At 40.3% G+C, this 26387-nt stretch overlaps 1 protein-coding gene across 1 annotated transcript; it reads right to left on the reverse strand.

The window, feature by feature from the left end:
* Positions 1-1061: 1061 nt before the first annotated feature.
* dhtkd1 (dehydrogenase E1 and transketolase domain containing 1) lies at positions 1062-26387 on the reverse strand. Its single transcript, XM_049574786.1, has 17 exons — positions 25978-26387; positions 25647-25799; positions 21855-22066; positions 21570-21764; positions 21110-21379; positions 18150-18321; positions 17785-17983; positions 15357-15669; positions 15182-15266; positions 13687-13826; positions 13406-13556; positions 13205-13311; positions 8737-8901; positions 8561-8643; positions 8156-8322; positions 2977-3062; positions 1062-2072 (listed from the first exon to the last, which is right to left on the reverse strand). Exons 1-17 carry the CDS (start codon positions 26147-26149, stop codon positions 1971-1973), a joined length of 2772 nt encoding a protein of 923 aa, XP_049430743.1. The 5' UTR covers positions 26150-26387; the 3' UTR covers positions 1062-1970.

A 26387-nucleotide genomic window follows, 5' to 3' on the forward strand; every position in this document is an offset into this window, starting at 1 on the left:
AAAATTTTTTCCCATACTATTTTTTTCCTATATTTTTTCTATATTTATACTATACCTTTTACTATATTTTTTTCTATATTGTTTAATATATTTTCTGTTTTTCTATATTTTTTCTTTATTTTTTATATTTTTACAATATTTTTACTATTTTTTTTCCTATATTTGTTTCTATATATTTTTTTCTATATTTTTACTATATATTTTTTCTATATTTTAACTATATTTTTACTATACTTTTTACAATATTTTTATTGTATTTTTTATATTGTTTGTAATTTGTAATTTTTTTCAACATCACGGACGCACTGGAAAACAAGTTAATAAAGAGTAGAAAGCAGCACAGAGGCCTGTGAAAGTGTTACAGTGGTTACTTCTTTTTTTATATCTTTTGCTTTTTTAGCCTCTCTTTCAAACTAGGTGGCGACTAAATTGTAACAATGCTGGACGGAGACAGATGGATTTGTGGTGGTGCATCATGACAGAGAAAGGAAGAGACATGCTGCAAGGGGCTGAAAATTAACACGTCCACTCGGGTGTCATGTTTCCATCAGTCACCTGGAGCTGGAGTCGATAAATACCCATGACTACTGCAGAGTCATCTGTCCTGGGGATGAATGCTGATTGTAACCTTTCCCTGTAAATACAAAAGCCAGATGTGAGCGGGTGTTGAAGGGAGGCGTACAGGTCATGTCACCAGGAAGACAAAGAAGAGTGCGTGAAATAAAAGGACAATATCTTTGTCAGTCATGAGCCAGGAAGTGTTACAGGAGTGCAAAGCTAAATCAGTTGAGACTACTGCATGAATTTAACAATATATATGACAGTATAAAGTGTCTTTTTTCTCAGCAGCTAATGTTTTTTGGCTCCAATCACAGTTGTATATTGGCTTTAACAGTGGAGCCCACTGAGAATACTATTATAATCTCTAGTTGTACATAAAACAAACAACTATCAATATAAATAACTACCTGAGAAACGTTTTCTAATCACATGAAGTCAAAATTTAACAGGTCTGTTGACTCTTACATGAGTATGATAGGAGAAATAAAAACCACAATGCATGAAACATGAAAATAGATTTATTTGAAAATATTTCCATTTAATATCTACCCGATTTGGTGTATTCACATTAGCCCTTAATGCCTTTATTTTTTCTGCCTTTGTTTGAACTTTGATTAAATAATGATAATGATCCAGTACTTATTAGCCCAAATCTGTGCCATGAAATATCCAAATACACCTGGACACAACACTCAGCAGTCAAAATGGGAACAACTCTTTTGTGTGTCTTCAGAAATCTTGTTCTTACATAAATCATTTTAAGGATATTTCTAACAACCTTTACTGATACTGTCTGTTGAGAATACTACAAACATGGACAACTTGTGCGGACTGAAAATGTAAGATGATGTAACAGTTTTGATTCCTGAAACGTGAAGCATGTGCCAGTTTGTCAGGTAAGACACAGTCCCAAGTGCTACAAATACGTTAGTCAGCCAACAGTTACTTCAATCACATTGTAAACATCGTCTCTAAGGCCTCGATTCACATCTGAAACACATCAGCAGTTGTTCTTTGTGCTACCACAGTGCCTTGCCGTTGAACACATAAAGAGTACAGGCATATTAAATGAGAGAGAGAGGGGGAAATATATTAGAAACAAGCAGACGGGAATATAAGCCTTTCTTCGAAACCATAAAATAATAATTAAAACCCTGTGTCTGACTGTAAGAGATAAAAAAAATTCCAACACTATTCTCTTAAACACTTCCTTTCCTTTGTTCTGTTTATTAGTGCCCAATTTATCTTTTAAGCTGCACATGCATCGTCTAAAAGGTCCCGAGTATCTGCCGTGCAGCACATGTAGCAGCAATGGTTTGGTGGACCACGGCAGATACCAGTATGTAGTGTAGTGCTGATGCTCGTGCAGCAGTGCTTATTTTAGTTCCCATTTAGTCTCGCTGAGTCTTTCAGGAGAAGGTCGCAGTGAGGATGGCCTCTTGCTGCTGGTGATGGAGGGTCCCGATACCGACAGCAGGAGCGGGCAGAGCAGGTCGGCTCACTAACCGGAGCTGAAAGAGACAAAGGAGGTCTAGTTTGTGTAGCATTAAAGGGACAGTTCACCCCAAAATCCAAAATACATATTTTTTCCCTAATCTGTAGTGCTATTTATCAGTGTACATTGTTTTGGTGTGAGTTGCCGAGTGTTGGAGATATCGTCTGTAGAGATGTCTGCCTTCTCTTGAATATAATGGAACTAGATGGCACTCAGCTTGTGGTGCTCAAAGTGCCATAAAAAATACATTTGAAAACTCAACAGCAATGTCTCTTTCCAGAAATCATGACCCGGTGACTCAAGAAAATCCACAGACCTTGTTGTGAGCAGTTTCATGTAGGAACTATTTTCTTTCTACCAAACTACAGCCACCAACCGTATCATTGCACAAAAGGAAGAGTGCATCTACTCACGGATAAGAGGCTCATGCTTTTGCGATGTAAACATTATTGGCGTCCTCCTCGGCTGAGTTGTAACGTTAGCTAGCTGAGTGGTGCTAGGTAAGCTAGAAGTAGATGCAGGCTTCCTTCTGTGCAGTGATACAGTTGGTGGGTGTAGTTTGGTAGAAAGAAAAAAGTGATGAATGAAATGAATGAAATGAAACTGCTCACAACAAGGTCTGTGGATTATCTATGGTAACCAGGTCATGATTTCTGGAAAGAGACAGTGCTGTTGAGTTTTCTAAATGAAACGTTTTGGCACTTTGAGCACCGCAAGCCGAGTGCTATCTAGTTCCATTATATTGGAGAGAAGGCAGACGTCTCTACAGCTGATATCTCCAACACTCTGCAACTGACACCAAAAAAATCTACACTAGTAAATATAACTACAGGTAAGAGGAAAAATATGTATTTTTGATTTTGGGCTGAACTGTCCCTTTAAGAATTTCTGAAACATTAGGCTTCAAATTGTTTGCTCACCTTGCAGGCCAGCTGCTTCTCAAACCTGGGTGCTACAAACGACCAGGGACCCATGTTCTGCGGCTCCTCCTGACTCCACACGAACTCTGAGGGGGATATTTTTTAAAATTACTGATAATGAAAGTAAAAGAAGACATGACTCATCAAACATGTGACTTGCTCCTGCAGCTTGGGGAGTTCTTTTCTTTTACCCTGCAACTGCGGACGGTTTGATCCAGATCAAACTGAAACTGTCTGTGATTCGCTTTGGGGAGGTGAGAACAATGAAATCGTGAGAGCGGAAGTGAAACCTGAACTTTCAAGGTTACAGAGGTTTACAAATGTCAGCTTTCAATGACATTTGAATAACTAAAACTCCAGCCTTGGAACATGCAGTGCCTTCACTCAACAAGATTTCAAGTGGTTCACTGTTTGTGTAGACAGGGAAAATAGTATATTTTAATATGAGTTTTTAAGCTCTAACGATAACCCAAATAATTGATTAGCTGTTTTATAGAAAGATAATCAGCAAACATTTTCTCATATATGAATACTGCAGGTTTTCTTGCTCTTCTGTTGTGCTAAACTGATTATCTTTGGTTTATGGGCAGCCGGAAAACACCGGAAAATTGTGATGGTTGTTTCCACTATTTTAGGACATTTTAGTAACAAAATTATGTATTACTATTATTTTTTTTTTTTATTATTTTTTGGCGTTTTGCTTTTTTTTATTAGACAGGACAGATCCAGAGCAAAAGGGGGGACGACATCCAGCAAAGGGCCATGGGTTGGAACTGAACGTGCGGCCTCTGCGGCGGCAAGGACAAAGCCTTTTTACATGGGGTGTACAATATTGCCAAATTAGATTCAACAGAAAAATCCTCAACAAAACCTTTGAATGGTATGAGAGCTACTGCATTTATATTAATCTGCACCACCTCCTCATGCTCTTAAAAAATTCCAGTCAAGAGAAAGTTTCAGAGTGAGCACGTCAACATAACCATCGAAACCCACGACTGAATTCCCAATACTGCAGCAAGTAGCGTCCTCCTCCCTGCCCCACACCTACCAACCACCTGCTCATGCCACAAGAAGAAAGGTAGAGACCCCTCCTGTTGGCAAAAGCCGTCTCATGCGTCGGCTCATCCAGATGTTCTCCACATTGTTTTTATGTTCATGCAGAGACGCAGCACAGAACCCCTAGGCACTGTGATAAACTGTATAATGGCAGGTAACACCCTGGTGTGGATGGATATCATGGATAAGGGAGAAACATTTACAGTGATGAAAGCATGTGCGCTGTTGTGCTGATAAAACTTAATGGAAGCCAAGAAATGTATTGTTGTATTACTTCAAATCAAACAGCATCAAAATAATAACAAGTGCTGTAGTAGACACTAAAGTCTCTTGGGGTGTTTTCACATATGGTTCTCTTTCAACAAACTGAATTCAGTCCTCTTAAAGTGCACCTAAAAGTGGACCAACAGAAAAGAGACTCAGTTCTTGTTGTGGTCACATTGTCACTTCATTTGAAAGAGGACTCTTTCTGGTCAACTTCAGCTCTGATGGGGCCTCAGTCCTCTTTATTTTCACACTACAGCTTATATATATAATTAACATAGTTTTGATTTTACTTTGATGTAATTTTGTTCTGGTTTTGCAGTGTGTTGTTCCCAGTTTCTGTATAGCTACATGTGTTATCACATTATCTGTTGGGCGACCACCACTGGTTGTATATGTAGAGGTGTGTCTCCTTATCTCGTTCATTTCTGATGAAGGGCTGGTGCCAGAAACATCACGTGATACGATTAAAATTCCAAAAGGAGCAGTTTCTAGTGTGCGGACCTGATTTTGTATTAAAAAGTAAAGAGAACCTGGAGTGTTCGCAAGGCACAGGTCAAGTGAACCGCACCGCAGACTTGAAGCGAACCAAACTCGTCTGGTTCGCTTCAGAGGGGTCTGAATGAATCTGTTTAGAGGGCTGAAAAGGAACAACACCCTTAGAATATGGATAGTTTGGTAGAAGGAAGTATTTGACATGAAGGTATATGAGTGTCATCATGAATGTATAATTTGTCCATGGTCATGGTTTGGTATTTTCAGAGGCCTCGGAGTCCTTCACACTTGGCGTACATTATGTGAAGAGACTGTGTGTCTGCTGGTTAAGATAAGATGAGGACCTTGCAGATGTCCCGACTCCCAAGATAAATAGACTGGAACAAAAGTTACCTATCATTGTTTTGACTCCTGCGTGGTGGTGATTGTTGGTATGAAGTTTTTGCTATGACTGTGTTTACGATCTTCTCAGTCCAGATTTGTGTTGTAAGAAACTCATCGAGTTATTCGTCCATTCATCTAAGACTGACCTGAAGGACAAGGAACCCAGGAACACGTTTGACGTTTTTAGACAGCCTGACGGAAGAAACTCTCAAACAAAGATTGCATAGGGTTAAAGAAACACTCAGAGGTGACTTCAGGATCATCTGACGTGATGTAACTGTGCTGCAGTTTGTCAGAAGAGCAAAAATCGTCTTTACTAAAAACACTTAACCCACAGCTGCAAAGATGTCTGGGTAAAGAGAAGGATGTTGACACTGATAGCTTTTAGTTCCTCATGCTCGGAAAGTCTTGCATAACAAAGTGAAGCAGTCAGAGTCTGGATTGACAGTCATTCAGCATGGACAAAATAACAGAGACACTTAACACAAAAGCCCCGCAGTGAAAACCAATCTGCTGAAGATCATGCTTTAGATTTTTGTTTGACAGAAACACTGATGAACCGGCATTTCTTGTTTCTTTGTAAGTTGTCTAATGTTTTTTCTTCGGGACTCTGTTTGAAAGTGGCGACTGTCAGACTTCTATTGAAGTTGCCGCATGCCGCTGAGTGGCATTCAACTTAGTGTGACTCACTTAAAGAGCAGCTTTTGTAATTGTTATTCTCCCCGACGCTCAAATTTAGACGGCTGTGTCATCAAGTGGTCCCGAGCGTATTGAAGAAAAATCACTCTCCTCCAAGTAAACAATGTTAAACTGAAATTACTTTGTGTTGTCAGTGAGAGGTCGAAGGTCAATGCTCACTTTAAATCACTTTCACTGGAGACTGAGAGCAAATAAGAGTGTCATCATGAAAATATAAAGAGAATTGAATAACATATGTCTCAGCAGGACGTAGACCTGAAACTTTACAGAATATGTAGTTTTATCAGACGTTGTTTTACAGCATATTTAAGCTCGGGGTAAGGAACTACGACTTGTCTGTGTGTGGGAAAAACATTATATAAATAAACTTGTGTTGCCTCTTGTGCACCAGTCAGACTGCAGTATGATGTAATGTGCATATTCACAGGGCCTTAGAAATTATGACATTATGCAAAACACAGCGAGCACGTTAGGGAAGAGGAACAGTGGACACAAAGAGACAACAGATTACATTACACACTGCTGTCTGACAGAATTACCATCAAGCTGAATATACTGACTGTATACATGAAAATCGAACATACAGTGGACTTAAAATTTGTTTTATAAGTCATTTCAGTGCATCTTAAAAACGTCTATTTGGCCTATGATGTTTTTTAAGCAAGCATTTTACTGAACTGAGGCAAAAAATATATCAGATAAATTTATATTGTCAATAACTGAAGATACAAACAATCATCAGGTGAAGCCCTAAATCACGTATTATGAACTTTAATACATTTATATTAAGTTTGGGGTTGTTGTAGGGGCTATTAATTAGTTGTCTTACTGTAGAGGACATAAAATGACTGAAGAATCAATTAATAAATACTAAAATTCATAAATAAATATAGGAATAAATAAATAAATGAATAGATAGACAAACAAATCAATAAATGGTAAAATAAATATGGAAATAAATAGATAAATGCATAAATAAATAAAGTTGATGAGTAAACAGGACATAAATAAATATCTTAAATTTAACAGTACATTTTATCACAATTATTTCTATTTATGTATATTATATTATTAATGTTTATATTATCTTATTTATTTTCTATTGCCATAATTTCACGTATTCATTCATGTATTTACTTTTGTATGAATTTATTTATTTCTGTCTGTATGTTAATGAAGTAGAAGATCCTGACATCTGCCTTAGTTAATTAATTATTTCTTTATGTAGTTGTCTGCATGTTAATGAGATAGAAGGTCGTAACATATGCATGTATTTTTATTAATTTATTTCCCCCTTTTTTTAGCATTAATTAATTGTTTCATCTATTTATTTCTGTCTGTGTGTTAATAAGGTAGAAGATCCTGACCTCCGCATTTATTAATTTATTTCAGATTTTATTTATTCATTTGTGGATTTATTCATTTCTGTATTCCTCCGTGCATGTTAATGAGGTAGAAGGTCCTTGCATATGCATTTTTTTTTCTATATCTCAGCATGTATTTATGCTTTCATTCATTTATTTCTGTATTTATTTACTTCTATATAAATCAATTTATTTATAGGGTAGATGGTCCTGACCTCTGTATTTATTAATTTATTTTTTCTTTTTAGAATTTCAGAATGTATTTATATCAGCATGTATTTATTCTTTTCTTTTATTATTTCTGTATTAATTTATTTATGTCCATATGTATCTATTTCTGTGTTTCTGTCTGTTTGTTAATGAGGTAGAAGGACCTAACCTTTGCATTTATTTATTTTTTATTGTCATACTTGTTTCAGCATTTATTTCTTCTTTTATTTATTTATTTATTTCTGAATTTATTTACCATTGTATGAATTCATTAATTTCTATATTTCCGTGTCTGTATGTTAATGAGGTAGAAGGCCCTAACTTTGTATTTTTTTATTTCTTTATTTCCATATTTATTTCAGCATTTATTTATTCTTTTTTCTTTTATTTCCATATGTATTTCTTTATTACTGTGTTCCAATATTTCTTTATTTCTTTACTGATATTTATGTCATTTTTTACCCTCTATACTCTACTGAAGACCAGATATTATAACATATGGTGAGGAACACAGTCAAGTGCTTCAGGCTGAACTGTTCACAACAAAAACAATGTTGTTAAAGGGTTAATTTGATTTAACAAAAACCTAAATAAAATGGGGGATGAACTTTTCCTCAATGATTGGACTGAAATCAAACTGTAGTTGTGATGTCACTTCTGCAGTCAAGTGTGCCCACTGACAGTGGAGGTGGCGGTCCCACACATACCTTTGGCGTTGGGGTATTTTTTGAGCTCTTGCTGCAGAGCGTCCAGTGGAAATGGACACAGCTCCTCCAGTCGGATGAGCGCTGTGTTCTGGTTGGCTCCGGCTGTCTCCCTCTGCTTCAGCAGGGCATAGTAATGCTTCCCAGAGCACAGCACCACCTTCTGGACACTGTGTGGAATAACAGAAAAATGGACTCAGTGGATCGTATGGGACATGCTTTGTAAGGGTCTTCCTTGTTTTAGCAGGTTGTATTAAGGGGCTGTTCAAAACATCCACGTTTTGGAGGGGGGAAAGTCCATGAACACCTAATTATTCCTTTAAATATTTTTCACCACACTGAGGACAAACTACAGAATAAATTACAATAACTGAAGAGGTCTAAAAGTTCCATCAAAGTTCTCTGTACCTTTGAGGTGAGACTGAAGTGTCACCCAGCACTGGTCTGAAAGACGTTCCTGGTGCCATTTCAGCCAGACTGGATGCTGCCCCCTGCAAGAACAACACACATTATTTGGCCACTTGCGCGGAAATATCTGAGAAAATGAATTTGTTTTGCATGTTACATGTTTCTGCAGTGCTTACAGAGAATCTGAGCAGCATCTTGGGTCCAACCACAATGAGAGGTTTGCGGAAGTTCCGGATCATCTGCCTCCTCAGCAGGTGGAAGTACTGAGCAGATGTGGTGGGGTTGACCACAGCCATGTTCACGTTGTCACCGTCCACACCCTCTTCTTTACTGTCACACATCTAGGAGACAAAACAGGACAAGTTAGCAATCATTTACTGTACAGCTAACGTTTAACATAACATGTAACTGACTAGAAACCTGCCGGTCAGTTGAGAAACATCTAAACTTGAATCAGTAAACGAGCAGAGAAAGATCAAGGCTTTGAAAACAGTACTACCATCACTTTCTTGATCTTCCATCACATTTAGATGTTAAAATACAGCTAAAATGCCACATAGTGGACCATCCCATGAAAAGCCACCGACTTCAGACAAATGCTATGTCTTTAATCTCCGCTTAGTTATTAAATTGTGCACCAGGGCTGACTTAAAGCCTTCGAAGCTTCGATGGTTGCCATGTTAACCGATGTCCAAATCAGTATTCAAAAGCTCCATTCTTCTATACCCTTACCCAGAAAATCCAAAAAAGCTCATAAATTAAGATATAACAATCCAACGTAACTCATTATGCATTAACATTAATTATTAGTTAACTCAGACACGAACATTTAAGTTTAATGACAGGCCCAGTCTTGTGACTTGTTATTAGCACGTGTTTCTGTGATCTGAACACAAGTGGAAAGCTGAGACACATCGCTGTACACACCTGTGTCTATTACGCATTTCCAGCTGACCACTTGTTGTGTGTGTTGAGATTTTATCACTGGCCGCATCACTAGCCTTAGACGTTTAAGAGCCCAGCACACTGTTATTACGTCTACATTCTCACTAGCTGCTCGCTAGTCACATTAGCAGTTGTGTCTGTAGAGCTGGAGATATCGCTGTCAACAGAATTCAGCATGTCTCCTTCCACAGGGCAAAATGATGGACGATCATGCAACAATTAGTGCAACTTGTTGTAAAATGGGCAAGCTATGGAGCAATAACCCCTTGTCACCAAAGCAACCACCATGACCGACACTGAAGATGTAGCCCTTGTCAGGGATGCATCAGGACGCATTAGAGTTCACACTACAGAGGATATGTGGTCAGATTGGATCACAATGCATCTCTGTGGTCGCTTACACCTGTTACAACACTACAGGGCAGCTGTGTCTCAGAAGGCAGAGTAGGTCGTCCGCTAATTGGAAGATCGGAGGTTCGATCCCCGGCTCCTCCAATTCGCATGCCAAAGTATCCTTGTGCAAGATACTGAACCCCAAATTCCTCCCGATGGGTGTTCCATCGGTGTGAGTGTGTGTGAATGGCTACTGAGTAGCAGGTGGCACCTTGTATGGTAGCCTCGGCCACCAGTGTATGAATGTGTGTGTGAATGTGACATGTAGTGTAAAAGAAAAAAGCTACACAAGTGCAGTCCCCTTGTGACCGGATCACTCAAGACTCGTGTTAATACCAGGTCTAAACAGGCTCTTTGACCACCCATGACAGGGTTAAAGATACGCAAGGTATCAAAAGAGTCAAGCTTCTGAAACAGTTTCAAAATTTACAAAGATGAACCCCAAAAAGTTGAGCGCTAGACAAGCCAAAGGAAACTGGCAAATCAGAAACCTACAACCAGCTTTGCAAATCACCTGAAAAGTGTTAGTAACAGCAGCCATCTTGCAAAGTATTCTTTTTCTAGCTCTTATGGATAATGCTACTATGAACTGCATGCTGACAAAGTGGTTAACCGTCACACTATTTTAGGTGCACTTACTGAAAACTGATGTTTTCATAAAATGTCGTCTTATCTCTCATTACCACCCCTGCTTCTATTAATCCTGGATATTTCTTACTGAAGCTTTGATGCCCCAAAACTGGTCTTGTGTGGAGTGCAAGCAGAGTGCAGGGCATGTGTGTGACTTTAAGCTCACAATCCTACATTGCATCACACTTAGAGATCAATAAAATTACAGCTGTGTGTCACTAAAGCTGTGATGACGCAAAATAATGACGATCATTAAGTGTCTGAAGTCTCTATTTACCGCTCACTACAGTGTAAACGACAGAGTGCCTATTATGTGAGTAAACAGTGGAGTGATTTCCGACACAATCTGATGCCTGTTGTCTGCTGATTGCTAATGGACGATTAGGATACATTATCTCCGCTGATTTGTTATTGATTACTCCTGTTAATGGCCTGTTAATTATATCCTCTGAGCTGCACCATGTTCCTTTGCACTGAAGAAAGATGTCATGGACTGGCCACGACACAGTATTTCATTTAAATGTGATTCATTAGCTCATTTCTTAAGTTTTCCCAGTATGCAGGTGTCTGTTTGTTTATTTAGATCTTTGCACCAGCACATGAACTCAGTTTAACAGTTACAGTATAATCAAGGGGCCAAGGGGCGCTGGTCCACAAAGTGTAATCTAAAACTCTTCTTCTCAAAGCTTTAACTGGACTGAAGCTTTAACTGGACTGAAATGAAAAGATAACCTCTGTTCTGGCTGAGGTGAAACATTAAACCTCCATGAAAACTTCCAAGGTTTTTTAGCGTATCATAAAGCGACACCAGATGAATCTGCAGAACTTGAACATGTGGTCATGCAGTGTTCATGTCACATGGGATGCAAATAGAGATAAAAAAAGATCACCACTTGTGATGGTTCACGTCATTTGACTACTCAAAATCGAATGAATGACGGCAAAGCTGGTTGTGTGAGTGAGAAGAAATACTGTGTGCTGTGTACTGTGTACAACTCGCACTGTAATTTGGACTCAACTACCTTTGTCTGACCTGAGGGGTCCATGTTTGTTTTGTTTTCCAGCAGTAACATAATATTAAAGGGTAAGTTAAGTGTTAGGTGTCAACCTGTGTCAAAGTGAATAATGGGGACAACAGTTTTTGAAATTGGTCCAGTATTGAGCGAGAGCTGCCGCAACAGCAGCCGTGAAACAGGCAGCAGTATAACCATTCGGGGGATGTTCTCAACGTCAATTCACGTCCATTCAAAGCGCTTGTTTTGTCCACTGACAGGCTCAGATTGTTACTTTAAGTGTCTGACAACAGTATGGAAAGGATCTTTTTGTTAAAGAGTAAGATCCTTTTTGTTTGACCAGAAACAGCCCGGAAGTCCCTACTGCCAAACACTCCAGACTCCATTTAAATAAACAGTAATTTTAGTGTGTATATGGACAGCATGTTTTAACATCTAACTGGGTGAATTAAGGGTTTATTTCAACCAAACCAGAAGTGGTTATTGTTGGAACATTGGAAAAATGAACATAGATGGTTTTTGTATGTGTTATTTTGTTTCTCTAAACTCTGGATGAAGTGTGTTTTATGATGATAAAATCACAGTTTGGTGGATTTGGTGGTGGCGATTTCAAAGCTGTTCCTGGTCAAACAAAAAGGGTCTTAGGGCGCATTCACACCAGGATAGTCCAGGGGGACTCGGTTTGATTGGGTGGGGAATGCCGAAAAATTTCACACCATTTGGTTCAGTTCAAACAGCCTGGACAACATCAAGCAGTTACAACAGATGCTCATGTGGGGGCAGTATGGCCCGAAATGGCCACTGACCAGGAAGAAAAAAAGCATGAGGAAGAAGAAAACCGGGCTCATCGATTGGCCAGGACTGAAAACGGAAATCCATCCCCTTCAGCCAGCTTTGTCACCACAGAAACAATGTAGTAACACCAAATTTATGCAGTCATGGGGTTCTGTTTTTACGTTTTTACCTCTGCTTCTCCTGGTTTGTGCTGTCGGCTTTGTTTGTTTGTTTTTTTTTCAACCCAAAATGCACTGCGCTCTACGTCATTTCCTCTCTTTGGTTCCCTTCCTCTCTTTGGTTTGCTGGATAGTCTGTTTGCATTTCCCACTGTAAGACAACCACACCAGGGTTCACGTTCAAGTGAACCGAGACCCTCAGTTTTCAAATGGACCAGGGTTCGCTCGTTTGGTCCGCACCAGAGTTCAAATGAGCATTCGCACCACTCCAAACGAACCAAACTATCCATGGAAGCGGCGAGGGTTCATTTAAAGCGGACCAAGTAGCGTCAGTGTGAATTTGTCCATTCTCCTTCACAAAAAGGTCGAACTCTGTAGGGATCCTTTCCCAAGACAACTATAATGACAGTCTGAGCCTGTCAGTGACAAAAACAACCACTTTTAGTAAACATAACTAAACAGTGAGAACACCTCGAGTGGTTACATGGCAGCCTGTTTAGCTACTGCAGACCGCAGCACTGTCGCTATAATACCAGACCACTTTCAAAAAATGTTGATCCCATTACTCACTGGATACACAGGATACCCTTTGAGTGCCAGGTCTGACGTGTCACTTCTAATTACATCTGGGATGCTGACATGAATGCTACTGACACAAATCATAAACTGGTAACTTGATTTGACACTGGTTACATGTCAGTCCCACAGACCTGGAGGAAACGTTCCATACGGCAGGATGAGTGTTCAGGTCCGGCTCCATCGTACCCGTGAGGCAGCAGGATCACCAACCCGCTCTGCAGCAGCCACTTGGCTTCACCTGGGGACACAGCAGTGTCACATCTGATGTGTGAACATTCTTCCAGAAATAGAAGATAATGAGAGTAATGATGAATCTGTGGTCAGAAGTTTACCTCCAGAGAGGAAGGTATCAAAGATGATCTGCGCTCCGTTGAAGAAATCTCCAAACTGAGCCTCCCAGATGGGCAGAAGCTTCGGCTGGGCGATGCTCATACCGTACTCAAACCCAAGCACCGCTTCCTCAGACAGCGGGCTGTTACACACCTGAACACACACGAAGACATCACAATATGAAACAGGAGAGGATGAAATTGTTTAATATTGTGGTTACAGATATTAAATGATTTAGACAGATTATGTTCAGAACAATTTATCTGATTTACAATGATTTTACCTCGAGGAAACCTGTCTGCTGAGGGCTGATGTTGTTCAGAGGGATGTACATGTCATTAGTGTCTTGGCAAACAACCATGGCGTGTCGGTGACTGAACGTGCCTCTTCCAACATCCTGTCCGCTGATTCGAATATTAAAGCCTGTAACAACAATAATTTGAAATCTACAAATCCATTTCCTCTACAGAAATAAAAGTCAATTACTCCTCAAGGGAAAAATCACTGCCTTTAACGTGGCTGTCCAATTAGTGTTGATGGTAAATGTAGTTGATTGAAGCTGAAAGCTGAGTCCTCCTGCTCATGGAGCCATGACGGCATTGCATGCAAGCTTCTGACACCCAGAGCTTTAACTGGTCTACAAGCCTATAGCTATGACTTTGTTGACTAAAACATAGCGTGACAAAAAATCTGCCAGTCTTCTCTCTTGGCCCCGCTAGTCTTGGTTTTCTTTTCCAGTTTATCCTCGGGAACCTGAAGGTCTCCAGTACACCTGGAGTAAAACTTTCATGCACAAACGGGCTCTCTTGGTGTCTGTGACATCATCCAACAAAAGATGCCTACAGTGAAACGTATTACAGCAGAATGATTTAGTTTCTGTTGGCATAAACGGTACGGTTTTCAATCTCTGCAACTATGGCTGAATATCTCAGTCAGTCAGGACAATAAAAAATGTAAAATGTATCCATGACCATAACGTGTTCTGCTTTCATACTGTGAGAGGCAATTAAAAAGTGTGTCCCACAATATTAAGGCCCCATATCATTACTGAACAAGACGCCTGTCAGTCTGTTAGTCATTATTCATAAAATGCTATTGATTTGCCGTCTAAAAATAGCCTACTAATAGAGCTGCCCCCCGATAGTCGACCAAACGTTAGACGACCACAAAGGTCATTAGTCGGCAAGATTTCATTGGTTGCTTAGTCACAGAAAAAAAAACAAAAAATCAAATGTGAAACTCTATTAGGAGCTGCATCTCATCAAAATAAATCAAAACCTATATGACTGGACCATGTGGGAATTTAATTTCAAAGGACAGACACAGGAAGTGGCCACACTCAGCACTCAGACAGGAATCACATTAATTTCCAGGGCTGGTACCTGCAGTTATTCCACAGGCTAGTTAATAACATGTCGGGCAGGAAATCCAAAGTGTGGGATCATTTTGAGAAGGTGAAGGACGAACCCAAGGTGATATGTAAACTCATCTTCATTGGTCGACTACAAACATGACGTATCATCTGAAACATGTCAGTAGCTACATGTCCATTAGCCACTTAGCACAATCATTACTGCTTTGCCCACAGCGTCATTAACAGGCGGCTCGCTCAGTGTGTGACGTGCACTTGTAGATAAAATATAGGCCTATATTAATGAAGGTTCATTAGTACGGTTTTGTATTTCTCTATTACAATCAACACTGGTTGGACATCCACATAAAAGGTGGAAAATGTTCCATTTAAATTTGACCTGGTGTATTTTCTGGTTAACACTGACCTTGAGAGAGGAGAGAGCCCAAAGCCAAGGCCTCTGCTGTGGACCAGTCCAGTTTGGTTCCTTCTTCCAACTTGTTCAGCCGAGCCTGAGTTCACACAGGAAGAGGAACGAAATTATCTTCCTGCTGCTGTGTCAACAGACAGTCTAACAGAAATGACAGAGCCGGTGACCGTACCTGTGTGTGAGTCTTTCCAAGGTGGCTGTGCAGCTGGACTTGCTCAGGGATGTCCACAGACTTTGCTCCTACAAACTGCAGCAGGGGAGTGGGGACGCCCGTGTCCCAGGTGGTGACTCTGGCCTGGGGTTCCACCAGGTCCCCCCAGCGGCCCTGCAGGTTGGTGGGTGGAGGGCTGTACACGGTCATGTTGGCCAGCTTGTCGTTGAGCATGCTGTAGTACTTGGACTTGATCTCGTCACGCTCGACATCGGTCATCAGACCCTCAGAGATCAGCAGGTCTGAGTAGGAGTCGGGGACGCTCTTACGAGATCTATGAGGATGCAACAACGTGACAAGGATTCAGTCAACAGAACATGATAGACACAATATGTCTGTGGGGGAATAACATCATTTATTAATCTATACTAATGATCCAAGAAGTGCTTCGGGAGATACTGAAGCTTCTAAACCACCTGTGCTAGTTTTACTCTATTTTGAAAAAAATAAAATAAAAAATAAATAAATAAATAAAATAAAATTGAAAATACTCAAAACCACGTCAGTCGAGATGCAACTTCCAGTGCTACTGTTCCCACCAGGTCCACTTGCTAACAAAAATTTCAGTTAAAGCAAAAAAAGTGTGGATTTTTGTAGTCTGTCTGCCATAAGGAACTTTGTATACTTTTAAATGCAAAGCATTTTATCATTTTAAAGATTTACATTAATCAGAAACCTCTTTTTTTGTATAAACTCTGTCTCTCTGGTCAGAGCCCAAACATGTAGCCAAACATGTAGCCTCTGCACATCACATAGAAAAGCCTGTTGCACCATTATTTCTCTACAGCAGTTGTAATCGCAATAAAATTGTTGAGTGAGACAATTTTTTTAAGGAAATGCTGCTGTGATGACCATTGATAAATTATCAGGAATTTGAATTAGAGAACTTTTGCTCAGTATTCAAACTGTTGTTTAAAAATGGTCGGACAATAAAAATGACACAGCATGTTACCACCCACAGCAACAAATGTGATGGGGTTTTTTTGTGTGAAAAGGCTTTCCATGCTACCTGAGACCATGACAGCCCCTCCAGGAACAATTAACACATACTCAACCCATCCCTGTGAGCTGCCCTTGCAATTGTGTCCGACTACCGCAACTTTTCCGCAAGTTTAACCAATCATTGTAGTTTCCCGCAAATCAGCGAACTCACTTTCTTGTTTCTGGTTGTAAAGATTCAGAAATGAACATCTCTTATTTATCAACACAAAGACTGTGCACGGCAATTCCCTGTTGTTCTGCACAAAAAGCTTAGATCAACTGTTGTGGTGCAACACACACAAAAGTTATCAAATGACAACACTTATGCAGCAAAATACATCGGCAGAAAAGACAGGACAAATGGCCATGACAGACAGAGGCTGTTGCTGCATCCAGATCTACTGCGCGTGCTGAAAGAATCAAGGTAAATTGGATTAAATATGCAAAGTTAGTGAGGTGTAAATCTCAAAATAATGGAGGTGTGTTTGCCTGTTTGCTTGACAAACTGTGTGTGTGTGTGAGGGATAAAGATTATTTTAAGAATAAAAGGTCTCGAAGAAATGTTTAAACATGGTGTGAAAGCTTTTTTAGTCTTTTTGTTACGTTTCCTTCAAACACTCAGAACAGTGCCATTTTACACTTGATTTCAGGGCTGTTTCATGTTGCCTTTGGTTTTTAATGAATAATAATTTTTTTTCCTCCTGCTGCTGAAATTCAATTGCAAAAAAAAATCTAAAATCATTTCAACATGCATTATAATGTTTGAGAAAAACTGCTGTGAAACTGGCATTTTAGGCCAAAACAATGCCAAAAAAACACACAGCCTCACATTTACTAACAAAAATCACTGCTAAAGAACATGCAGACCAATTTCCTGATGTTCTGCACAAAGGAGGGGATAAACTGTTTTCCCTGTGAGCAGCGTTGTGGTGGAACACAAACAACTTCGATTTGAAAACACTTTTGTACCGAAAAACACACCCTGAGAACGACTGAAACACAATGGACAGCACACAAGACAAATCACTATGACAGAGGATCCAGATCTGCTCCAAGAGCTGAAAGAATCAAGATGAGTTAGATTAAATCTGCATAGTTAGCGGGAACATTGGGGCCGTATGAATCACAAACTCAGAGCAGTGCGGTTTTATTCTCACTGGAACAAGTTGCCCTACATTTTTTGAAATTTTCTGGTGCTCCTGCAATTTCACTGCCAAAATCGATAGGATAAGACAGACAGTGATGTTTTAAAGTGAATACTGTCCAATAACTGACGATCTGTAATCTGAACATGTTTCAGAGTTTTATCATCTGCTTAAGGATCCTGAGGAATATGCTATCTATGCTACAGTAACTTTTTAAGTGAATAGGTTTTGTAACGTAAGTAAAGCAGGTGAATCTAACTGACCGGATGATCTTGTACATGGCCGGGTTGGTGAAGAAAGGCTCATCCAGCTCATTGTGGCCCCACTGACGGTAGCAGATCAGGTCCAGGATGATGTCTTTCCTGAAGAGCCGCTGGTACTCTACAGCCAGCCGAGTGGCCCGCAGCACCTCCTCTGCATCATCGCCGTTTACGTGGATCACAGCACAGTTCACCATCTTACCTGTGGTGCAAATGTGACCGTTAGTATCCGATTAAAACACGATACATGAAAACAAATCTCTAGACTTCAGCAATTCAAAAGGTATCAATACAATAAGTACAATCTGACAGAGGTTTCTGTGCTTTATAAGAAAGAAGCAAATATTAAAATCACGTTTTTCACTAACCGACGTCACTACAGTACAAAGAGGATCTCCCTCTGTCTGATGGAGTGGTGTAGCCCACTTGGTTGTTCACAATGAGGTGGATGCTCCCACCGACTCTATAGTGAGGCAGGTTTGAGAGGGTCAGGGTTTCTGGAACGATCCCTTGGCCAGTGAAAGAGCCGTCACCGTGGACCTGCGGAGAGGAGAGCAGAGAGTGTCTTCAAGCTGTCAGTAACACAGCAGGTTAGTTTGATAATGACTCCTTTAACAAGGCCCAGAGGGGTTTAGTGTCATTACGCCCTGCAGAGTTTGAACCCTGGATCAGGACAGAAGACACTCAGATGTCCATTACTGAAGATCAACAGCTTGTGGTCAGGGCTGCGGACATGTTTATTTCTCTGTGAATCGGGTGAATTTCTGTCCTGTTTTGACTGGGAATTAGGTTTAATCTGCTGGGACATGTGACGGTCTGCACTGGAGAAAATTGCAAAGTTGTTTTAATTATGCTTTAAAATAGTAAAATGTAAGGATGTCCTGATCAAGTTTTTCTTCCCCTGATCTGAGTCAATTAATATTGAGAATCTGCCATGTCCCAATCTGATACTTCTATTTCCCTAGATGATACGGCTGCACAGTGCACACTATAAGAACTTTCAAGTTATTAAACTCAATCCATTGTGAGATTTTGAGATTTGAGATTTAGTCTTTTTTTAAAAATGGGACAATATGCATTAATGGACATTTACATGTAAATGCACAGGATTATAGCCAGGTGGCTAATTTCCATCTCCAGTCCCATTGGCAATACACCAAATACACAGAGAAGAACAACATAAGGACAACATATGTAAACCACAAAACACACAACAGGTGAAGAGTTGGGCGACCATAGAAATTTCAATCTGATTACAATTGCAGGTGTGCTAGTTAAAGTGGAGAGTGCCAAAGTGCTGAGTGCGTATTGCAGATGCCCCAGTATATTGCATAAGCCCTAACGCAGTAAAGTGCATAGTGCAATAACAGAGTAAAGTGCATAGTGCAGTTTGTAAAGTGCCAATTTGCTAAGTGCCAATTCACATTGCACAATGTCACCTACAGTACTTGACATACTTGCACATACAAATATGGTACCCCAACAAACCAGTTGCACAGATACACAGAACAATAATAAGAGAATACATTAAAATAATAATAATAAATAAAATAAAATTCTTAAGATGCATGAGTGCAAATTTGACTCTCTAGTAGCCATGTTTTGAAATGTCTAGTGAACAAGGCAAGAGTTGGCGAATCCTGTATAGTTCTTGGTAGAATGTTCCATGTCTGGGACGCTCGATATGAAAACACCATCTGTCCGAAAATACTTTTCCTGAGCAGGACTTGACAGTCCCCTCTAGAGCCGGCTCTCGTTGACCTCATAGAGTTCCTTTTCATAAATTCATCTAACGGAGGCGGAGCCAGACCATGGAGAATTCTGTAAAGGCGCCTGTGTCGACCTATATTCTTGACAATTAAATAGCTCTGCAAGGTGTTAAGACGAAAAAAATCCTTCCATGAATTAAAGTCATGGACCGTAACAACCTTTGTGATCTTAAGGGAAAATCATGGACATAAAGGACCCACTCCCCCAATCCTAAATGGATCCCTTACAGACTAGCCCTGGTCTTGGCCCTTCCCCTTGGTTTTAAGCATTCACGTGAGGGGAAGTGGTGTCCCAATTCTCCGTCAGTTTAGCTCTTAACCTGATGGTAAGGGATCCATTTGAGATTGTCCTCGATGCTGCAATGTAACCCTGCTTCTTTTCATTGTTTGTTTTACACAATGTTAAGCATTTCACCTTCACCTATGTCCCTGCCTGGTGTCCCTGGTTGTGTCTGTTCATTTCTTGTATAAAACAATAAAAATAAAGTCCTAAAAAAAAAAAAAGATAAAGTATAAAATAACAAACCCTCTGGCTAATCTTTTTGACCTTGTCGCTGGCTTGAAGGAATTCTCTGTAGGAGAGTATTCTCCAGTGTTGGTTGCTTCGGTGCAGCCTGTGTCTGAGCCGCCTGAATCAGCTGTGTTCCTCTGAGTGTTTACTTTCATCATCCGGACTTCTTTTACACACATTAATTAAGAAATTACTCTTAGTTTGAAGTGGTGTGGTGAGTTTGTGCCATAGATGACAAACAAGCAGTATGTCACACTGAACTGAAATGAAACAGTGCTCATAACTCTGGTTAGTAACACAATAAATGGCCTCATTCTGCATTTTGCTTTTGTTTAAGCTGTGTAGTGTTTTGCCACGGTCGGGGCTCAGTTTGCACAAAGGAGCTCAGCAGAGAGGAGGAAAGAGAAAGGGAGAGGAGAGAGGAGCAGTGGAGAGTTGGGGAGTTGATGACGGCTGCACTCATTGTGTTGCTGTGCATGAAAGCTTCGTGAGTAAAAAACACCTGCAGATGTAAAATAAAGGATGGGATCGAGCTCTATATGCTCAATATAGCCGATTACGTTCACTTGAAAAAAATGACCGATCACCCCCGACACCAATTTTTGAGATCGGATCGGGACATCTTGAGTAAAATGTATTGATGGACAGTCAGGAGGGTGATTTAAAGACTGGAGCTCCTTTTAGGGCTGCTAATCACTGCATTTATATACTGTATCATATATATGGACAGATATATGGACAGACGGTGGTACTAAAAGGAGAATAAGAATACTTTATATGCAGTAATACATATGTATATACACACAAGCTGATCACTGGCATATTATCAGAATCGCTGGATAGATTTGTTTTGCTGCAAAGTGATGGGAAATAAAAATTTGATCACACAAAATAAATATGCACGTCACCGTCCTCTCTGTCCCTCTCCATGTTTTCTAGACAGTCTCTCTACTGTTACTGTCAAATAAAGGCAAAAGCATTGAACTGCTCTTCCTCTTTTTGTAAACTTTAACTTCTTGGCTGCGTGTCTATATCAGCTGTTGTGTACCTGCAGACAGACGACTTGGTCCCCAGGCAGGGCGCTGTCTTCAGGTGAATAGTCTCCTTCCTGTCTGAGCTGCTGCCTGGCTCGGGTTTTGCCCTGAGCCACGGGGTTGATCGCCTCGAGGTGAGATGGGTTGGGCAGCATTGTCACATGAAGAGGGTGTTCAGCTCCGAAATCCAGCTCCACTGAGGAGGTGAGGTGGGAGAGGACGTCCCCGATGGCAGGTGAGGTCTCCGGGAACTCGCTAAGGCCGCGCATCTTACGGAACATGAGCTGCAGAGAGAAACGATGGAGGATCAGTGTTGGTTGATGTGATTGCACCCCTGTTTACTGTTTGGCAGCTGGCTGTGGCTTTCTGTTTACTTGTGCTGCTGATTACAGTCATGCTAAATAAACAGTCTAATCCTGTTAGGTCATGGATGATTTCAAAGTGTATACGTCACGCTGAATATGGCTGACTGACCTCGGGTGGGAACTTCAGCAGGCCTGTCAGGAGGTTGAGTCGGCCTCTGTGCGGCATGCCGATGACGATGTCAGTAACTCCGCTGTGGGCTGAGTGGTGGAAAAGCTCATGGAAGAAGCCCATCATGCTCTCTGCTCCTTCTCCTCCGTAACGTTTCACAGTGGCAAACTTGGTGGCCAGAAAGTGGTCGAATTCCTGCAGGTGGTGAGAGAGAAAGTAAAGAAACAGATTAAAAACACATGACGTGCCATTTTTCTGCATCCTCCTCTTTCTTCTTGGACCGACCTGAGATTCCAGCATGAGCTTGGCCAGCTTCTTCCTCTCCTCGGTGGAGAAACTCGTCTTCTTGAGTTCCTCAAAGCGATCAGCGAACCACTCCCTCTCCTCCATGCTGCTCAGCTGGCTGGTCTCCACTGACAGGTGGCCACAATAGGCTCCTTCCAGGTAGGCCTGAACCTCTTCCACTGAAGCCTCCGCCTTGCCAAAGTGTCTTAGACCTGCAGGAGAACATTTAATAAGTCGTGATAACACCGACAAGTGATGGGTGATTGTCATGTTTTACTCCTTGGGACCGAAGCACCACTGTCGTTGGCTCTAATCTTATCTAATCAATAACTGTTTCATCCCTGGTGTGAATGGTGAATGAAATTAACTAACTGGCTTTTCACAAACTCATCTGCACTTTTAGTTTCACCGCAGTTGAAAGGTAACACTGTCCGGCAGCTCTTCACATCCTGGTTTATAAAACAAAACCATGTACGATGTGAAATGTCTTCACTGGCTCCCTGTTGAGTTTAGGATCCATCAAAATTGCTGCATGTCGTCCCCCCACTCTCTCTCACTCCCCCACTTCACTCTCTCCTGTCAATTAAATGCAAAAGCCCAAAAAAATTCTTATTCTTACTTACAAAGCATTTCAGTCAGCCTCCCTCTTCTGTGGCTGAACTACATCACCTGTAATCTTCAGCTTGCTCTCAACAATCAAATACACTAAATTTGTTGTCTGTCCCTTGAACTCCAAAGTGGAGTTAAGAATAAACAATTTAAAAAGGATTACCAGGTTTCTGTAAATCTGGTCTGTGAGAGTTACATTTTCACTAGGCAATAACTGTGGTGGAGTGTAACTACTGTGACTAAATTTATTCAAGTAGTCATTTAGAGACAGACAGTCATTCATGCTTTACAAGCACCTATGGCCAATTTCAAGTCACCAGTTAACCTGCATGTCTTTGGACTGTGGGAGGAAGCTGGAGTACCTGGAGAAAACCCACACTGACACAAGGAGATCATGCAAACTCCATTAGAGCATGTATGACTTTCTCTGTGATATTGAAGTGACCTACATTTGCAGATATTCCTCAGCTGGTAAAAACAAGACTGGACTACATTCTTTACATGTTGCTCCAGCGTCAAGTTACTGTCCAGAATAACACACAGATTTTTTACACCTGATTTTATGTTCGGAGCGAGGGAGCTGACGAGCGGCTGAATTTGTTATGATATATGTTCAGGGCCAAGGATGAAAACTTTTCAGAGTTAAATTTTAAGAAGTTTTGGGACATCCAGCTGTTTATGTCATATAGGCAAAATACATTGTAATAATACAATTACCTGACATTATATAAAATAGTTCAAATTAGCTCCACCTTGAGCGGCTCCCTGGGCTGCAACTAGTGCTTATTTACATTATTTCCCGATTAATCATTTTGTTGTTTTGTCTATAAAATGTCAAAAAATGGTGACAAATGTCAGTGGAGTTTCACAAAGCCAGAGATGACGCCCTCAAATGTCTTGTTTTGTCCACAACCCAAAGATTTTCGGTTTACTGTCACAGAGGAATAAAGACACCAGAAATATTCACATTTAAGAAGCTGAAATCAGAGATTTTTTTCTTTAAAAAAATACTCAAACTAATTCATCAATAATACATTAGCTGGTTAATAATTTAATAGCTGACGACTAATCGATTAATCAATTAATCGCTGCAGCTCTCGCAATCACAACGGTATAATTCTTTCTTTTTTTTTAAGATATTTTTTGGGGCACTTTTAGCCTTTATTTGATAGGACAGACAAGCGTGAAAGGGGGAGAGAGAGAGAGGGAATGACATGCAGCAAAGGGCCACAGGCTGGAGTCGAACCCAGGACGCTGCAGCAACAGCCTTGTACATGGGGCGCCTGCTCTACCACTAAGCCACCGACGCCCCACAACGGTATAATTCTACTTACACGTTACTGCATCTGTCATATTAATAGAATAAAATAACTGTATAATTGTATAGTAATAATATAATATAATTGGGGGCAGCAGCGGGTAGATGCAGACCCGCCAGTGCTCCTCCTGGGCACTGCCAAGGTGCCTTTGATCAAGGCACCGAACCCCAAATTGCTCAGGGCCAGGATATGAAATTAACAAAATATTCTGTGGGCAATTCTGGCCCCCACGGTCTAAAAAATGGGGGCATTTTCAAAATGTTTGGGGGCCATCAAAAAATTGTAATTATGTTCTAACAATAAGCACATGAAAAGCAAAACCAACTAAGTTAGTGTCTTCACTCCTCAGTAGAAACCACTATAAATGAAATAAATAATGGGTTACATAAAGTTATGGTTGCAAAATATCACTCAGATTTCCTATAATTCAACCGGTTTAAATGTGATGATTTAACCATTAATCTACTGATAGCAGTACTAATGTTTCACCACATTACAGTTACTTTTACTGTTAAAAAGGCCAAATTACTATAAATTCCTTAGATGCCATCCTGGAAGTAAGTTAATTTAAAATTTAACTTTGATTCTACCTTAATTTTTCATTAATTTGTCATTGTGTAGACACAGATCACCTAAGAAATGGTTAATTTATACTTATGGTACAGCAAAGCCCCATCCCCTTCTCTGTCAGATTACTCTCACGTAATCAGTGCAATCTCGTTGATTATGTCTGGAAAATGAGTTGTAGACATGACGGATCAGAATCAGAATCAGAAATACTTTATTGATCCCCAAAGGGAAATTATTTATGTTACAGGTGCTCCTTGCAAGAGGGGAAAGATAAGTGAAAATATAAGAAATTTAAACAATAGTATTAACAAATTATATAGTTAAATAAACAGGAATTATTAACAAACATAAATGTAAATAAATATATATATATATATATAAATATACATATATTTATTGTAAACTGAACAAGATTATTTACACAAACAGAATATATACAGTCAGGGTGAATGGGGTTATTGCACAAGTTAAATTAAATTATTGCAGTGTGTGAAAAAGTCTCAGTGCCACTCAGAGGGAGGAGTTGTATAGTTTGATGGCCACAGGCAGGAATGATTTCCTGTGGCGCTCAGTAAATTAATTTAATGAAAATAAAATTATACTTTAATGTCAGATTGTAATACCATTAAAAATATAAATACATATAGTTGTTTCGAAAACTTGGGGGCAATTTTGGCCCCCAGAACATGGCTTTTGGGGGCATTCTTGGATAAATTGCAGGCCAAATGGCCCGTGGCCCTTGCTAATTTCTGACACTGCTCAGGGCGCCTGTCCAAGGCAGCCCCCTCACTCTGACATCCCTCCATTTAATTCATCCTGTGCATGTGTGTGTATTTCAGGCCTGTGTGTATATGATGACAGAGTGATGATTGAATTTTCCTCAGGGATCAATAAAGCATATCTATAGTATATCTTCTTCTCTTCTTCTGATACTTTTTTGTAGAAGTATATTTTGCTTAAACCACTTAAATACTTTTACTTATCCATCAGTAAGATTTTAAATCCATAACTTTTACTTGCATTAGAGTCCTTCAACATGGTTGTACTGCTCCTTTCACTTTTATTAAAGTCATACTTAGATAAAGTTAAAATATCTAAATATGACTTCTTATGCTATCTGTGAATCATTGGTAGTGTTTATCCTGTAATGCATGAAAAAATGCATGCATAAAAATGATAGGTGACACAATGTTGCATGTATAAAAGCAATAAAACATGATTAAGAGAGGATATTGTTATTAACCCAACTTGTGCTGCATGTGGTCTGCAGGTGTCCACACACACTGTCATGTACCTGAGGTGTTGAGCTTCCCTGTGATGGTGCCATTCAGCATGTTTATCTCCGGGATGTTGTCAGTTACAGGCTTCTGGGGCAGTAGGGGGTTAATTTTAGCAGCCTTGTGTCCATGTGCTCTGTATGCCTCCACCAGACGGGCAAGACCATGATCTGCAAAACAACATGCAACAGTCAGAGGAGCAGTGCAGGAAACACAGTGTCAGACACTGACACACATTAACTATGATCCAAGTGACAATATAAAGCACGTTTATGTGACATTAGCACAGTGTGTCGTGTCACCAGGTGATGCAGAACTGACCACACTGTGTATTAACCCCATACTGACCTTGGTTCAGCGCTGCGATGCGGTCGCTGTCTAACTTCAGACTCCTCTCGGTCTGTTTGGGTCGGTACCCGTAAACACCTCTCTCGGTGTGGTAACAGCAGCCGACCACCTGCCGAGCCACACTCGGTGGAAGTCTGCTCAGAGACTTGTTCAGGAAAAGTACGGCCGACATTGTTTTAAACTGTTAACCTATAATCTTACATCAGCAGCAGCTACAACGGCTACAGGACGGCGGCCATACTGCCGAGAGAGGGGCGGTGTGGGAGGTGACGCCGCATCGGAAGACGATTGGATGAGATTCACGTTACTCGTTTCACAACTCTGTTACGTAGAAATACTTCACTTTAAGTTTTCTGTCACGTTTATGTCACATAAATTAAAAACACTCGTTTTATATTTTTAGCTCACGG

The sequence above is a fragment of the Epinephelus fuscoguttatus genome, linkage group LG4 (genome assembly GCF_011397635.1).
Source record: "Epinephelus fuscoguttatus linkage group LG4, E.fuscoguttatus.final_Chr_v1".
Lineage (NCBI taxonomy): Eukaryota > Metazoa > Chordata > Actinopteri > Perciformes > Serranidae > Epinephelus > Epinephelus fuscoguttatus.

Coding starts and splice junctions, on each gene's coding strand:
- dhtkd1 (XM_049574786.1), bottom strand. CDS start 26,149: ATGTCGGCCGTACTTTTCCTGAACAAGTCTCTGAGCAGACTTCCACCG. Junction 18,322..21,109: donor ACCAAGTCGTCTGTCTGCAG/GTACACAACAGC, acceptor TCCTCTCCGCAG/GTCCACGGTGACGGCTCTTT. Junction 15,267..15,356: donor TTGGAAAGACTCACACACAG/GTACGGTCACCG, acceptor GTGTGAACTCAG/GCTCGGCTGAACAAGTTGGA.